The 16,705-nt window shown below is 41.7% G+C and overlaps 1 protein-coding gene across 1 annotated transcript in view; it reads right to left on the bottom strand.

Moving 5' to 3' along the window:
* KIF13B (kinesin family member 13B) overlaps nt 1-16,705 on the bottom strand; it is a 102,416-nt gene that overhangs the window by 43,994 nt on the left and 41,717 nt on the right. Inside the window, exons 20-29 of the mRNA XM_025194882.1 lie at nt 16,237-16,365; nt 13,467-13,637; nt 12,119-12,276; nt 10,780-10,912; nt 9,476-9,622; nt 6,952-6,981; nt 5,509-5,608; nt 5,065-5,191; nt 2,331-2,386; nt 904-1,028 (exon numbers count right to left, since the gene is read on the bottom strand). Coding sequence (XP_025050667.1) covers nt 904-1,028; nt 2,331-2,386; nt 5,065-5,191; nt 5,509-5,608; nt 6,952-6,981; nt 9,476-9,622; nt 10,780-10,912; nt 12,119-12,276; nt 13,467-13,637; nt 16,237-16,365 — 1,176 coding nt within the window. The remainder of the gene's footprint in view (nt 1-903; nt 1,029-2,330; nt 2,387-5,064; nt 5,192-5,508; nt 5,609-6,951; nt 6,982-9,475; nt 9,623-10,779; nt 10,913-12,118; nt 12,277-13,466; nt 13,638-16,236; nt 16,366-16,705) is intronic.

Here is a 16,705-nt window from a genome sequence, read left to right as displayed (position 1 = left end):
CATTCCTGCATTTGTGCAGGAGGTTGGACCAGATAACTCTTGGGGTCCCTCCCAACCCTATAAGTCTATGAAGACTGGTACTAAATGTCCTCAGCTCATTAAAGCCATTGCATGGTAGCAATTTAAGCTGAGTGTTTATAGTGTGCATGGAGTAAACTCGTAATATTGAACACACAAGGAAATTCCCAAAGCAAGAAAATCCCAATTAAATTAAGACAGAATTAAGGATCAGAACAATTGTTCAAGGGTAAAAATAGTTACAGGGAGATTGAGATTGTCCCAAAATCTAACATTTGGAAAACCAAGAGATTCAGAATTAAGGTCATTGAAAACCAGTGATCTCACTTGGGGACACCAATGAAATTAATACCTTGGCAACACTGCTGCACATTAACGGTGCAGGACACAGTTACATCTGTCTGTGCACTTGAACCGCACATTCTTGTAATTGTGGCACTTACCGTGCCACAATTTCTTACAAGTGCAGCCTTAACTCAAACTCCTGGATTTGTAAAATCTTGGGTTTGCCACAGTAACACCCCTGCATTTTTTTAATAGTTCCATTTATACAGAAAGTTTTAAAAGCCATCAGTCTTAGAAATGGCATGTGATGACTACCTAATATGTTAATCTATATGTACTCCCAAAACATCTACGTCAGTGGTTTTGAACCTGTGGTCTGTGGACCCCTGGGGGTCTGCAAATCATGTCTAAGGAGTCCGTGAAAGATGACTATAATCAATCAAAAGTATGTGAATACCCACACTTACAATTCAAAGGGGTCTGCACCTCCATTCAAATTTTTTTAGGGGTCCACAAATGAAAAAAGGTTGAAAATCCCACATCGAGGTATATGTAAAGACGACTCCTGAGCTAAGCGCTCCAGACTGTGAATTTGCCTACCTCACTATCGTGGTGTTTTACAATTTGCAGTTCAAAGAACTCTTCTTCCTCTTCTCCTGCGAGAGTTGCATCCCATCCACCAGCTTCTGGGTCATCGAGGTTATCTTGAGAACTGAAATCATCCGCTGCAAGCACAGAAAGGCTCAAGGTATTAAGAAAAACAAAAGTACCGTAACTCCACTCAACGTGGTGGCTGAAGGAGCATCATTAATCCCTCAGTACTGCTTCAACACACCAGTTTGGAACACCTACAATCTGCCGATATAAAACTCCCTCAGAGTTTTACCTCAATGTGGGATATGGCATTTCTTGTTCTATTCTGCAGTAATACTGTACAAAAAACCATGCGACTTTTGGAAGCCGTTAGTGTGAAGTGTGCTGCAAGAAGCCCTACGTACCTTGGAGCATGTAGCAGGTGTTTGAAATAGTTTTAGACCTGGTTACAGCAAAATTATAAATGTACGCACCACACTGCACAGCTAAGGTATTTCTAGTGGTATCACAACCACACTTAAAAAACAGTCTTATTAGAGCAAGGAATCTACACCAGTTTCAGTGTGCACAATTTAAAAAGCAATGTAGACTGAGCTGCTAAAGTCTCCTGTTGTTAAGAAAGTTTTCCCAAACTCCAAATCGTGCTTGTAGCTTTTTTCTGAGCGTGATCCAATATGTCAACATTTGCTTTGTGACGTGCAGATGCTACAAATGAACAAAGAGTTACCAAAGGGTCTCACAAGTGCTACGCAGAGGTTATATCACCTCCAGGCTCCTGCTGGTTGTTTAAGCAGCCAAGAGCAGAGCTGCTTCACTGCAGCAACACACCAGAAGCTGCTGTGCAGCTAGGATCAATCCCACCATGGTTCCCAAAGCCTGCTGCAGAATCACCAATTTCCAGTCTACAACTAACAGGCGTATCCTACATAATTTGCTCCTATATGTCGTATGATTTATTAAAATGCTAATCGCTGAAATGACCCCAAGATTAAGATCACTCTCTAACTAACCTGCCCCTAGTTACCACTCTACCGATTAGTGGCATATGCAAATGTTATCAGCAAGGGATTTTTTTTTCTTTTTTTTTTGCCTTGACAACAACTCCCAAGAAACCCTCCCACTGGCTTTTGCTGTTAGCTACTCATTTTAATTCCCTTTAATGCTACTTTAATTTTTTTGTTCCTCTCTCATGTAGTTAAGGTCTGCAAAACAGAGTATTAAACTGTATGATTCATTCTGTATACAACTGCCATGTGATTTGGAGCATTAAATAATATGGGCTGAACAAAATAATGCTCTTCTAATAAGTCTTTTCAAATTAAACTACCTGCCATTCAAAGAATGTCTTCATTTTATTAACTTGCTTATAGCCTATAATGTCGTTGGCTAAACAAAGTTTGTTGCAGAGCACTCTGTCCTCAAGAACCACTTACCATTTAAGTCAAGGAAGATAACAGGAATATGAGTCTCCATACCAGGCACTGGAGTCCTAAAACATAAGGAAGGGATAATAGTGGCATTTAGGCAGAAGCAGATAAACTCAGTACACAACCCTTACGATACAAGCCCACAGTATATTACATTTGGTAGAGCTGTGACTGTAGCTCGAGCCAAAGATAACCTTGGCCAATGGCTTTATTTTAATTTACTATTGCAGATTCAGAAGGACTCAACTAAATTGGCACTTCTTTTATACCAGCTCTCTCACAATTACTATGTTCTTTGACCTCTGCTTTCAGAAATGTTTTCTTGCCACTAAAACGCTAATCGTAAAATTAAGTTTCTTTATTTATTCTGACATCTGCATTTATTAAAGGCAAAAAACCTCTGCCGTAGCAATATAACTGAATGCGACACAGTTAAGTCAGTTAGGAAATCCAGTATTCAAGTTCCAAAAGCAACATTAACTCTGCCACACGGCACGGCCATTGACTTGTTATTACGTGTACGCATTTAGCAAGAAAAACAGAAATAAAAAAAATAGTAGGTATGTGCCCTGAGGCCAAATGGAAGTTGCTATACAAATGTTAACGTTAAAGCTATAACATGCTAGAAAATTAAACTGTGCAACCTTAATGCTGCATTTTCCATTTAGTTTCCCCAAATCCTCACACTTGAGCAAGTTGCAAGTTTAAAACAGAAACTTTGCTGCAACTTTAACAACAGGGCAGCTACCAATGCCTGACAATGAATCCTACCCTACGTTAGCCTGTGGAACATTACACTACGCCACAGTAGGCCTGAAGTCCTCTGAAACAGGCAAGTTGCTTGAGTCAGTCCTTGTGCACTTCCCCAGCAGCAGCCGCATTCACGGCATGTTTCTCCTGAAGTGTGCATCTTCCAGCCATGTGCACATGCTATGCACATGCTATCTTTAGATTTGAAAGATAGCATGTGCATAGTCCCCAGCGTGTTTCAGAAGCACTACCTTTAGTAAGCTTAAAGTTTCAAATACAATGTTCTGGTTTAGCAAGTAAGCGTTGTTAGAGATTCATCGAGGACAAGTGCAAACTCCTGCACTTAAAAAGGAAGAATCCCATGCACCGGTGCAGGCTGGGGGCTGACTGGCTGCAGAAAAGGGCCTGGGGGGGACAGTGGACAAGAAGCTAAATAGGAGACAGCAGTGTGCCCTTGTTGCCAAAGAGGCTAATGGCATCCTGGGCTGCATTCGTAGAAGCCTTGCCAGCAAACTGAGAAGTAATTATTCCCCTCTATTCACCACTGGTGAGGCCACATCTGGAGTCATGTGTCCAGTTGTGGGCCCCCACTGCAGAAAGGATGTGGACAAGTTGGACAGAGTCCAGTGGAGGGCAATGAAAATGGTTGGGGGGCTGGGGGACATGACTGGTGAGGAGAGGCTGAGGGAACTGGGCTGATTTAGTGTGGAAAAGAGAAGACCGAGGTGGGATTTGATAGCAGCCTTCAACTACTATAAGGGAGGTGACAAAGAGGATGGAGCTGGACTGTTCTTAGTGGTGGCAGATGACAGAACAAGGAGCAATGGGCTCAAGTTGCAGCAAGGGACGCTGAGGTTGGCTATTCGGAAAAAACTCTCTCGCTAGCAGGGTAGTAAAGCACTGGAACAGGCTCCCCAGAGAGGTGGTGGCATCTCCATGCTTGGGGGGTTTTAAGACCTGGGCCAACCAAGCCTTGGCTGGGATGATGTAGTTGGGATAGTCCTGGTTTGAGCAGGACGTTGGACTAGACGTGACCTCCTGAGTTCCCTTTGAACCCTCATTTTCTGTGATTCTATGTTCACCCAGAAGATTATTTTAGAAAGTCAGGAACAAGTGAAGACAAAGGATTTGAATAGAAACTGCTTTGTATCCTCAACTACTCCAGTTGGTCCCCCAGCAGTTACTGTACGGGGGTGGTGGTCAAACCTTCTGGCAAGCGGGCCTAAAGTTAAAAGCAAAGTATGAGTGCACGCCACTGTAATAACCAGGCATTGCCGCAAGCCAGTACCACTGAATCCTGTTGCCACCAAAACATAGCAACACTGAATTGGGGGGCACCTACACCTACAGCTCCTGTGGGGCCAAACCTGCAATCGAGCCCCCTCCAGTCCAATCTCCCAACTTCCACCTGGGCTCCCATTAGTGCTGCCCCCATTAACTAGGGCACACATGGTCGCATACCAAACACACCAGACGCCCTGTGCCACTCGTGGCATGTATGCCACAGGTTGGCCACCACTGCATTACAGCAACTCAGTCTGGTATAATCTGCTGCTTTAATGGTTTGGAAATTACACGAAGCACTTGCTGACTAAACAGAGTTGGTGCTTTAATCAGGAGCACAACAAAATGCCCCTGTAGATGCAGTTTTATTATGACGGAGCAGCCTTTTAAGTGAATGAACTAGGTAATTAACATATTCGCTAATTTTTTTTAATGTTAAGTGCAGTGGTAATAAATATTGATTTCGTTTCTTCAGCAGGTCATAATCACACTTCGGTAAATGATACAGTTATTGATCAAAGAGCATTTCTGAGCTCGGGATATTCAACCCAATAAAATAATTCACAGAACACTCCTCATTTTAACAACTTTTCTCAACTAGTGTACAGAGCCCACATTACGTGAACCAAAACCTGTCAGCCATCCAAAGTGGGAACAAGCCACCCATCATTTCTACATTTGCTCTTGCAGAGGATAGCGTTCATACCACTCAGCTGGAGCTCCCGGGATCCCACTGCCGGCCGAAGGAACCATTACAGCGTTCCTCTCCTCAGTAAGGGTTAGCCTCATCTCTAAAAGCTGGGCCTCCCGATCTGCATCGTCTTCTGTTTTGTCTGGAGAAGCAGGACAGTCACAGTCAAGATGCCATTTTGCCATCGTGGCTTTTAATCACTTCCCCCCCCGATCCAACTTGCCGCATCTAACCGCCTTTCCCGGAAGTCTTATCAAAAACGGATTCCTGTACAACACCAAAATTGTTCTCCGTGCACCTCTTTGCTCCTGACTCCCTTGAATACAAGCCAGGATCTTTTCCTAATTTCTCACCCAAACTGGCAGCGTCAAAAATCCAATCCCTCCTTCAACTTGCCATTTAATTTCACACGTGTAACTCAACCCCCCACACCACTCCCACCCATTAACCTTTGCCTACCAGGTTTGCTGACGAGCTTTTGCAGCTGTTGGTCTAGGTACTCCTGTCGTTTTGTCAATGCGCTCAGCCATTTCCGACGCAGTCTCTCCAAGTCCCTGTCCTGGGAAGACGAAACAAGGTGTTCTCAGCACGCATCTGAGCAAAACAATACTGGACAAAGGAGATCTGCAGGATCTGGACCGTCACACAGCTTCACTGTATTGGTAATGTTGACAGTGTGGTAGAGCCCTTGTCACCCTCTTTTACAGCTGTGATGTGCGGAGCTGGCCAAGTTTACAACCTATGGCGTTTGCAGTCTCGGGGTTGAGCCCAGTTTGGCATTAGGAGCAAACTGTTTCATGAGTCACAACACAACTTTTTCGATTCAGATATTGTTCCTGACTTCATAGGAATTACCCCTGAAGTAACGTCATCTTATTACTCCTAGTTAAAACTACCTAAACCGCTCACAATTCTTCTTTAGTGGGTTGTTGCCTACAAAAGCTCATGCCTCTCTGAACCAGTTAGTCTCTAAGGTGCCACCCTGCCCTACCTTCTGCCTGACTTCAGACTAACCCAGGAAAGCACCTCCAAACTTCTCTTCCATGCTTATGGCATAAAACTGTCCATTTAATTGGTCTCTGCCTGATGCAGAAGTGCTCAAAAATGAGCCCTGCATTCAAAATTGTGTTGCTTGTGCCACTGAAAGAACTGTTCATGCGGTGGTGGGATGCCTCCAGACATACATTATTCCTCCCCTCCCCACGTTAGCTTATATTCACTCTATGTCACTATAATGAAACCCATTTAATGAAGAAAAAAATGGATGGATGCAAAATTAATGTTTGTCATCATGGGCATCTGCAGTGGTACCAGACCCCCACTGCCAAGGATCTTTTCTTGTTGCTCTCTTTTTGACACAGCAACGAGGATGAGGTGTTTCCCCAGTCACTACCAACTTGGATGACAACCTATTGCAAACATTACATATCGCCAACAGCACTGCGAGGTAACAAGTTTTACCCAGTGCATAGATGAGACACCAATGTGTTCAATAATGAATAAAGATTAAACGATTGCCTCAAGGCTGCCATAAGCAATGGCCCTAGGAATAGCACCGCTGCCCTGGCTGCTTGGCTTCCGTTTTGAAAACTCAGCAATATTTACTCCCAGGTCTCATACAAGCTATGTTCATAGTACAAAATAGTTTGATATAGTCTGCTTTCACCCATCCCATTCTTTCAGAGGTAAAATATCACCTTGTTTAATTCTATGTTAGATACTGTATAAAAATCTACACATTCCTCCGAATTTAGAGGATTTAGAGCCTCCAGGGCAGGGACTTCCCTTGATAACTGGGCCTGCACGGTCCAGCACAAATGCTGATACCTATTATTAAAGACTAGCGTTCTGACCTACAAATGTTACGTTTGAAAAAAAGGGGAGAATTGACACTGCATTTACCTGGTAACTGTCCATATCGTCGTCTTCTTCCTAAGTAAAAACATGCAAACCCAAGTTATTCATAAAATTATTTTATAACAACACATGCATCAAGCGCAAGAGCGGTATTTTTAAGAACAGCAGCAGCAAAAACACAAAAAAGTTGTAGGTGCTAATCTGATGAAAGAATCCTGCACTGGAATAAGTCGGGAGATAAAGACTATCGTACGAACACCAGAAAGCAGAGCCGCTGCCTTTTCCTCTATAAGCCTGGTTGGAATGATACATAACCAAAGCTTTACATCACTTGGTATGAACAAGTGGAATCGAAGCTACGAAAATATGTAACAATTACAGGAACATTGCTATGTGGAAAGGATTGTAATCATTATGTTTAATTGCCAAAAATCATGAGCTAAAATATTTAAGTGCTCTAAGAAAAAAAGTTACAGCGAAACAACTTGAAATCTAGAAAGTGATTATCCAGAATGGAACTGAAGAAGTTGTCTCCTTTAGTTATTAATTACTTGTTATAGTGAGCCTTGGAGATCAGAAATTTGGACAAAAAGGCTAGTTTGAAGGTAAGTTTGATCACTCGGAAGGGGAAAATTGTTAAGTTAAATAAAAAAAATAGTAAGGGAGAAGTCACTGCAGCTTTGACATGCTAATTTCCAACGGTTTCTGACGGGACACAGGATCTTCCAATACTGCCGTACATCAAACCAGGCCCGTTGCTAGAAAATATCATTAAGATGGCCATCTGCAGTGAGGCACAAAGCATCATTCAGTGAATGGACAAAGTGAAAAAGCAAGGGTTTTCCAAAAGCTGCTGGAGATTTATTCCTCAATAGGTAAAAAAAATACTTGGCAATTTAAGGGATAACAAGACACTTGAGTGTTCCTTTAAGTTACAAAAGCAAATTTGAGCTATGCTAAAATTAAAAAGGCATACGAGCATCAAAGGTGCGTTTTCTTCACTTCAGAGCCTTTTGAAAATGTTTGACATACAAGGAGGGAGATGAATTTGAGAGACAAAAATGCAGATAGGGACATCATATATCCAAGGTTCAAATTAGACGGTTATTCTCTTTAAAAATATAAAAGGGAGTCATTTCATTCTTCTTCTCCATGTTGCTAGTTATCAAATTACATTTGTGAAAGGAGAAATATTAAAGGCTTGTGTCGTGGAGGTGGTTGTTTAAGCGAGATGGACTGAGCCCATCTGCACCTTGTTAACTGGCTTCGTAGATAATAAGCTTGGAGACAGATAAAAAGGAGCCCATTCGGTTCAGTTGTAGGAGAGACCAGCGGGGAGCAGGAGAGGGACAGAAGTGCCGGGCGACTGACCGCAGGAAGGATGGCCCAAGAGAGGCAGAAAGTTTGTAGGCTGGGACCCTACTACAGCTTAACTGTGAAGCCCCTTACATGGCTGTTGAGCCCAGGGGATATCCAGAAGAGAAACTAGTTTGCCTGTCGAAGGGCAAAACGACCCCTTATCTAGCAAGTCTAGACAGCCAAGCTCAGTGGTAATGGGAAATACAGCTAATAGAGAGAGCTGGAAGACAAATCTCAAACTGCTCAGGATTTAGTTGGCCTTGTATCAAGGGGGAAGCTAAGCAATCCATCCTAGGGAGGACAGTTTTTGGTGGGTTAGACTTGAACCTGCTAACCCTGGAAAGGCCTGGACTCCTGTGATTTCGCCGAGGAGTTACGTCTGCTAGGCCATAAGGGGCAGAAAGATCCCTGCAGGGAGATGATCAACCAGACCAGGGACACTGCAGCGATCAGCACGTCCCCAGAAACCAAAGGACGATAGGCCATGGTGTCGAGGGCCTGTTCCTGCACACCTTTGCACACAGTCAAAAATATAACCACGTTACAGAGTATTAGGGCGGCTTTTGAACTAGACGAGTCTTTCAAATCATGAAAACACAACTACATTTTTGCTGCTGTCCTCTTAAGCGTTCAAAAAAAAAAAAAAATCACACTGGTTCTTATTTAACTATTGATTCGCTAGGATTTCTTAAGAGTCTTATCATTATAATGCCATTCACTACCAAAATGGCTGGTATTTTTCAAGTAAAACCTAGTTGCAATCATAAAGTCCCTAATGGATTTCATGGACTCGCTGACTCTTCTCTTTCTGTATTAAAGTTCCTCCTTAGACTAAGGTAATGTTTCTGTGCACGTCATTGATTGATTTTAAAGAAGGTGAGACAGGAGTAGACAGGTGAGTGTTAGTACAGCAACAGCTGTTTTTGGTACGGGGGATGGCTCTGTCAAAGAGGAAGCATGCTCCAAAGACAGTCACACTGGCTCCCTCCAGCCAGAGCTAAATGCATGCTAAAAATCCTAGCCAGAAGAGCTGTATTGTCACTCTTTGCTCCATGTTTATAACAGTACAGTAAAATAATTTACAGCCAGTGGAGTTTCTCTCCATTTGAAGTGGATTTGGCCCAAAATACTTCTCTTCAGCCTTCCAAAGGACCTTTGAATTATTCATTTTTCTTCCAACCAAAGAATATTTATTGAGACGGGATCTTACCTGATGATTTTCATGAGCTTTCTGTGACTTGGCGTGTCTTATTTGAACACAGCCAATGCCAACAGATAAGATGGATTCTTCCATGAGAGGCAAAGTCCCGGACTCCTGCACAGACTTCACTGCAATCTGGATTCGCCGTGACTGCCCCTGTACAAGACAGCAATTTTTTTTCCCTTAAGTCTTCAGTGGTGAAAGTTTGGTGATGGAGAGACCTCTACTGGTGATGACTTAATTTACAGTACCCTGTGTGAATCTAATGACGTTTCATACTTTGATGAAGGCGGTACTGAAAAGCCTTGATGAGACACGATATTAATTAGGCAGAACTACCACTTCTGCTACCAGGCTTAAATTCCCCTAAAAAACCCCACATTCAGCAAGTTCACATTTTGCTTTATATGGAAGTTTTTCAAAGGACACTTCCCTGGTTTTTCTTATGCTTAGAGGACCAAAAATAGGATGTCTGTTCCCATCTGTTTTGACAGTAGAGTGGAGAAAAAAAATGTGGCAAAATGTTACCAAGCTGAAATTAACTCCTCTCGACTGCCTGGACTATGCACCCTTCACACTTCTGCTGTCACTGCAGTTCCAGGAATAGCGCTCCCGCCACGGTACAACTGGTAATGCAGGAAACGATAACAGTTTCGGAGATCAAGGGGTATTTAGCATTTCACTGTTCTCCAAACAGTGATGTTTAGGCCATTAACTATCCTGGTAACTATTAAAATTTTAGTATGTGTATAATCCAGATAATGGGAGATTGGCGGGCTGAGAGGAAGATAAAGGGCACTTTGGCTTGAGTTCAGCCAGGGTTGACCACAGCTCCAAGTTGCTTTCTGATGTCTATTTGAGAATTTGGCCCAACTCCGTTTCGAGCATCTACATCAAAAATACCATTGTGTAAACTTGTTCTTCAGCTGGTGGTCTCAGCAGAAAAGCTAAAGTATTGAATATATGATGGAGAATGAATTGACCTCCAGCCTCTGTGACCCTCTCCAGGTCAGAGATGAAATACATTGTTAGAGCGATGCAGAGAAAGCTTCCTCTGCTATCGCTCTAAACAGACACGGCATGTGCAACAGAAGACTTCAGCCTCCCAAGGCATCAATGGAAATAATTAAGGAATCAAATCTACTTCCTTCAGACTGTAACCACCCTTCACGAAATCCACCGCTGGGCCAAAGCTGCTGTGGTCATCAGCCACCTGTTGAAAGCTGAACTAGCCGGTGTGCAGGCTTCTCCACTTCTTTCAGAAGGGAAAAGTCAGCCTCTCTTCAAACAGATGCTTGTAGCTGCCGTCTCACCTGTCTGAGCTGGAAGATGCCACCAGTACACACTTCTCTGGCAGGAATCACCTCAACTGGACAGTACTCCCCATTCTCATTAAGTTCCAGAATCTGAACCCACAGCTCCACCTTTCGGGTTACCTCACTCCACCTGGAAAAAAATGTCAAATGTCACATTAAAGGTTTATATCAGTAACACAGGAGAAGGGAGACATCTAATCAAGTGCCACTCACACCTGGAAAAGTCAATATTGCCATTTCTGAGCCAACTGCCAGTGACGGCAAGTTTACCTAAAGTTTTTATAGCCGCCAAACATAAGGAAAGTCCTGGGCTCTTCATACTGATCCAATACCAGAGCCACTACCCAACCGATCACAGCATTTAAATGCTGCTCAACTGCAAGAGTTCAGTGCAATTGGATCACTGCTACTTCGGGCAGATTTGTATACTGGTTTCATGTGAGCCTCCCACAATTAGGATCTCTTTCCTGATCTGCATCCCAGACCTTTTACCTTCCTGCAAGTTTGCATGTAAAATGCATTTTTCAATGAGCCTTCAAATTTCAATTCACCCTACTTATCTAGCCCCAAGCTGTGAAGAACTTTCCCAACCTGCAAGACCCGTGCATTGACCAATAAAGCAAATGTATGATTTTACAGGCTGTTGACAGATTTTGGGGGGAAAACCCCCCCAAAAAACAAGCACTTCAATGGAAGAGACTCCCATCAGTTTGACCCAGCTCCCCAGCATCTGTAAAGATTGGGCGCTTCAGCATGGCTTTTTGACACTTTAATCTAAAACTGATTCAAATTAGCTGCTAGTTCAAAGCACCAAAAAGCCCTAATGAAGTGCAGGACCTATACAGATGTTGGGTGATCCGGGTCAACTTAACAATGTCTCTTCCGGGCATGTGAGGAAGTAAGCCAAGCTAAAAGTAAAGTGCTGTTTTTGGGGGAGGGGTTCCATGTCTGTAAGCAGCTATATACGGCCCTTGTCTAGCTTCACTTCCCCATGTCCTTAAAGGTTAATTAACCTGATATCATGTCTTAACTTACAGCTGACTACCCTGTCCTGAATACCTTTAAGACCAGAAATGAAAAAGGTTTTAAATCATCTAGGGAGTGAGGTTCTGCAAACAGCCTCCGAGTAGACTGCTTTGACCTGCATTACAATTTTATGTGCTGCTTCTGCAAGTAAATACTGAAGAGTACAAATATTCAGACTCTTTGTTGATACATTTTTACTTAATCTAGAACTTGACCGCTGGTCTCAAAACTACTCTAAAATGCAGTCTCCTAGACATAAATGAATTTGCCATGATCCTAAACAGCCTGGCAGTTCAGCGTGTAATGTTACCTGTCACGAAGACTTCGTGTTTTGGCTTGAATTATTCCCAAATCCCATAGGGCTGGGTTTTTCCGAGGATCGCTCTGTTTGTGACCATAAACTTCTATTGCCAAAGCACCTTCATAGAGATGCTCCATGAAGTCTTCAGAAATATTCACAGAAAACTCCTAAATGGAAATTACGAAACTGGTTAAAAATAAACCCCCATTCTTAAACTCCCACTACACACATACTTTCCAATTCACCTTGTTTTAAGCTTGCATGTTACTCTCTCCGCATGATGGGGCTCATATATTGTAAATATTTATTTCAAAGCATTTAGAATAAAATGGATCTTTCCCCATTAACTCCAAGTTGTCTGAGTGTGTCCGAGTCTACTGATCAGGCAAGCCACACGAATTTGAATAATCCCATTCATTTACTGTGTTTTCTGCATAAGCAGTTAAAGGCTTTTGATGTTGGCATTTGAGATTCTCCACTCTGAAGCTTTTGTCTGGTGCATCCCAATTTATTTATACTACAATCTGCTCCTCTCTCTAAATTGCATTGTCTCTGAAAATAGTAAAAATGGATACTTGATAGTCATCCTGTGCTTTCCTCCATTCAAATTATTTGCATTACACCAGCCCTGATAGAGACTGGAGATCTATGGTACTTGGTGCTATACAAAAGAACCGGGTAAACCAGTCCCTTCTCCCTACAATTTAAAATATAAAGTAATGAATTAGGAAAAAATTGCAGAAGGAAGAGAACAGTAGTAGCTCCATTTTATAGAAGGGGAAATCAAAGCACAGGGATTACATGAAACTTGCCAAAGAGCACAGGGCAAATATATGGCTGAGCCAAGACTGTATATTCCCCAAATCCAAATTCAGGGCTTGAAAGGTATTCTTTGCTCATGGTACTTTATTAATAAAAGAGCCTCAATAAAACCCTGATGGGGTGGGTATTTTTATTTTATAGATATGGACACTAAGAGAAACTGAATGAGTTATCCCAAACCACCAGAGGCCTGGATAAGATTTCAGAAGACCAGTCTCACAGCCCAGGAACAGGTGAACTCAGACACAAGGCCTTCCCTCAAATATTCTCTAGTATTCTTTATTTATCCTTTTCAGACAGAAAATTATACTTCTAGAAACTGTGTGTTAAACTTGCAAGACCGAAAAAAGAATGGTTAATTACTACCCACCAAGTAATTGTACCGGTAGGAGCATCTGTATTCATTTCAAATGTTGATCATAAAAGATGATTAGTTAAAAAAGGAGGGGAAAAGTGACTGACAAGAACATTTTTTCAGAGCACTAATTTTCTGTGTTTATCTATGAATGCACTGATAAATCAAACAAGCAGTTACATTGCAGTGATCGAAGACAACCATGCACCGCGGCTCCTTGTAGATCGCAGATAAGGAGGGATCCACCTCAGGGACAACCATAACTGGCTCCAACTGATCCCAGAAGGTGTACTTGCAGAACACAAAGTTGGAGAGATGCTGAGGCAAACCTGTAGCCTGAAGTATTTTAATCTGGTTGAAGGAGACACAAGCAGAGAAAAACATATCTTAAACCAGTCACCTTGCTTGTAACACTTAAGCACAATGCAAAAGAAATCCATTTGGTTAGAATAACGTCTTTCTGCTCCACTGGGAAACTTCTTCAATTAGAGAATGAATGACTTTGGCACAAAGACCTGGCCAAAATGCATTTCTTTTTGCCTTGAAACAGCTGTAGATAAAATGTTTTGGCTGCAGTCACTGAACATCATCACTAGGTGTCACTGAAAAACTGGCTTTAAGAGAGCAAAGAAAGTTCTTATGGATTTTTATAAAGGTGCAGGAGATTTATTCTTTACTTTTAAAAGCAAATGGATACCATGCTATTATCTTTCAAGTGGAATTTAATAAAACCTTGTACTTCTACCTAAATGGAAGTTTTTGTTCCTGCAACCCTTCTGTCCAAAAGTCGTTCTTGCTGTACTTCTAGAATGCTACGAACAATATGAATTTAAAAGCCAAGCATAGCCCCCAAAAATCAAGTTTTAGCAAAGCCAGGTATAAAAAGAACTTGAAATTCATGGCCCGGTCAAACTGTAAAATCAAAACTACATTAAAGCAAAGTCTAAGATTTTGCAAAGCAAATTTCTTTACCCAACTGCAGAAATAAGTTCAACTAAAATTAGGTCCTGTTAAGAGTAATAGACCTTTCCTCCTCCTCCAATAATTTGGTTATTTTGTCTGTCCCTATGTGGAAGTAAAGTCAGCCTTTCCAATTGCTCATCCCGTATAACAACAACAACGTAGTTGTATCAATAGCAACAGTAATCATGATAGCAACAATAACAGTGGCAACAACAACAGCTACAGCTACAACAAGCATATGTGTGTTTGTATATGAACATGTGTACACTACTACGAGACACTTTAAGGTGCATTAGCCTAAATTTAAGGCACATTTGGGCATGCTTCTACATGTGTGCACTCTTAATGCACTTTAAAAATGGCGATTTTGGGCTAATGGTGCCTAAATTTGATACCTGCAAATGCAGGTATCAAATTTAGGCACAAATAGTTAAAGTGCATTAAATGCACATATAGATGCATTAAAGCACATTAACGCTGTGTGTGGACTAACTTGGGACTAAAATTAGTAGGGTATGCAGAATTTCATACTCTGGATGTATTTATTTTCATTGACTTCTTTTAATGCCTTGTGTTACAGAATTTGCCCTAGAAAGCCTTTGTCTTGTCTTCTCTCCTCTCATAGCATTTCATCTCCTGAGTGAGAATAATGCAAGAAGACTGAATCTAAAGTTAGTTCCAAGTCAGTCCACATGAGCACACAGCGTTAATGTGGTTTAACACCTGTATGTGTAGCTGCCTACCTAAACCTGCTTAATGCGCATTAAACTAATGCGCATTAAACTTAGGTGCGCTTAAATGCACATGTAGACATGCCCAATGTGTAGCTACTTTATATATATATGACTGCCAAACTGCTTTAGATAATTAAGATTGTGTAACCTGTCAAGGTTTCAGGACTGCAAATAAAAGCATAAACTGTTTGGGGTAAATGAGCTTGTTTCCCACTCCCCTCCCCATCAAAATCTACCATATTGTCCAGATTATAAATCAATGCTGCATAAAAATCCATCTCACATTTACAGATTCATTGTCATTTCATGGTTTGGTTTCCCTTTAGATTATGTAAATCCTCTGGTTTTGCTAAAGCCAACCTGAACCTTTCTGGACAGGATATGAATCTAAAACAAAAAAATCTAAATAAATATATTTTAGGGGGACCCCCCCCCACCCCTGCTTTTTCTCCTGACTGTAAAAGTCAATAATTACAGATAAAGATCTTTAACTGCAGTAGCAGTTGCAGGAGTATCAAGGAACTAAAGGGACCCAAAGGGTTAAATGCACTTAAAATACTAGAGTCAAAACTGGATTAAAAAAAAATTCTGACTTGGTAGTTTTACTGAATGCACAAAAATATTGCAACTACAATAAAAAAGCCCAAAAATCCACAAACAAAATGACCCTATGAAGAAGTGCAATTTTATGGTTCTTGTAGGGGGGGGCACGACCCAGAGTTATAATTGCAACAATAGAGTATGGCCTCAATACGAAAAGGAAAAAAAAAGAAGAAAGAAAATGCCAGCATGAGACCAGAGAAATACAGGATTCAGTCTTCTTGCATTATTTTCACTCAGGATATGAAATGCTATGAGAGACGACAAGACAGAGGCTTTCTAGGGCAAATTCTGTAACAAAAGGCATTAAAAAAAAAAAGCCAGCGAAAACAAATACACCCAGGGTATGAAATTCTGCATACCCCACTAGCTTTGCCATTTGCTTTGCTTTGCTCTTTAAATCTTGAAGCATCAAAATGCTTCCAAATATACTGTTAACAATTTAACAGCTTACAAGGTAGGATAATGATAGCATAACTGAACATAGGCTGTAAACAGAGCATACGCAGTGTAATTCATCACTAACAAAAGAAATTAATGCACCATGAACACTTAATTATGGTTTTTTTTTTACACACGGGTTGTAAAAGGAAGGGCAGTGCCGACTCAATGGTTAGCACAACAGCTTCCCTGGAATGCATCTAGAAACTCACCATGCAGACCAGTTTTTTCTCCTGGGTGTCACTGTCACTTGAATAGTCTGTGCTATCTTCACCTCCTACAATTCTCTCCTCAATCTCTCCGCTCACTCGCACAACTTCAACATGAAGACGACCTGACACCTAATGAAAAAAAAGGATTGGGAAGATTGAGTGTGGTGCAACAGTCTGTTCTAATCATTTCAGGCAGCTACAGAGCTAGTGCACCTCCCGGCACGTGCACAACTAGTGTGTCCTCTCCGATTCCTCTCTTCCATTGTTTTATCCAATGCATTTGTCTGGTCTTGGATTTTAAGCCCTTTTGGCAAGGGAAGACTGTGTATAGTGCCAGCAAGAGTTCAGCTTCAGTCACAATTGGACCTGGGGACCATGCTGGTTGCAGCAAACTGCCTCTCATTTACCTACGCATGCTCTACCTGGCAATGGGCTTACACTGATCTGTATGTTTCATGATCATGATACC

The sequence above is a fragment of the Alligator sinensis genome, unplaced genomic scaffold (genome assembly GCF_000455745.1).
Source record: "Alligator sinensis unplaced genomic scaffold, ASM45574v1 scaffold1825_1, whole genome shotgun sequence".
Classification (NCBI taxonomy): domain Eukaryota; kingdom Metazoa; phylum Chordata; order Crocodylia; family Alligatoridae; genus Alligator; species Alligator sinensis.
Note: the sequence above shows the minus strand (reverse complement) of the source record. Positions and strands in the feature narration are given on the sequence as shown.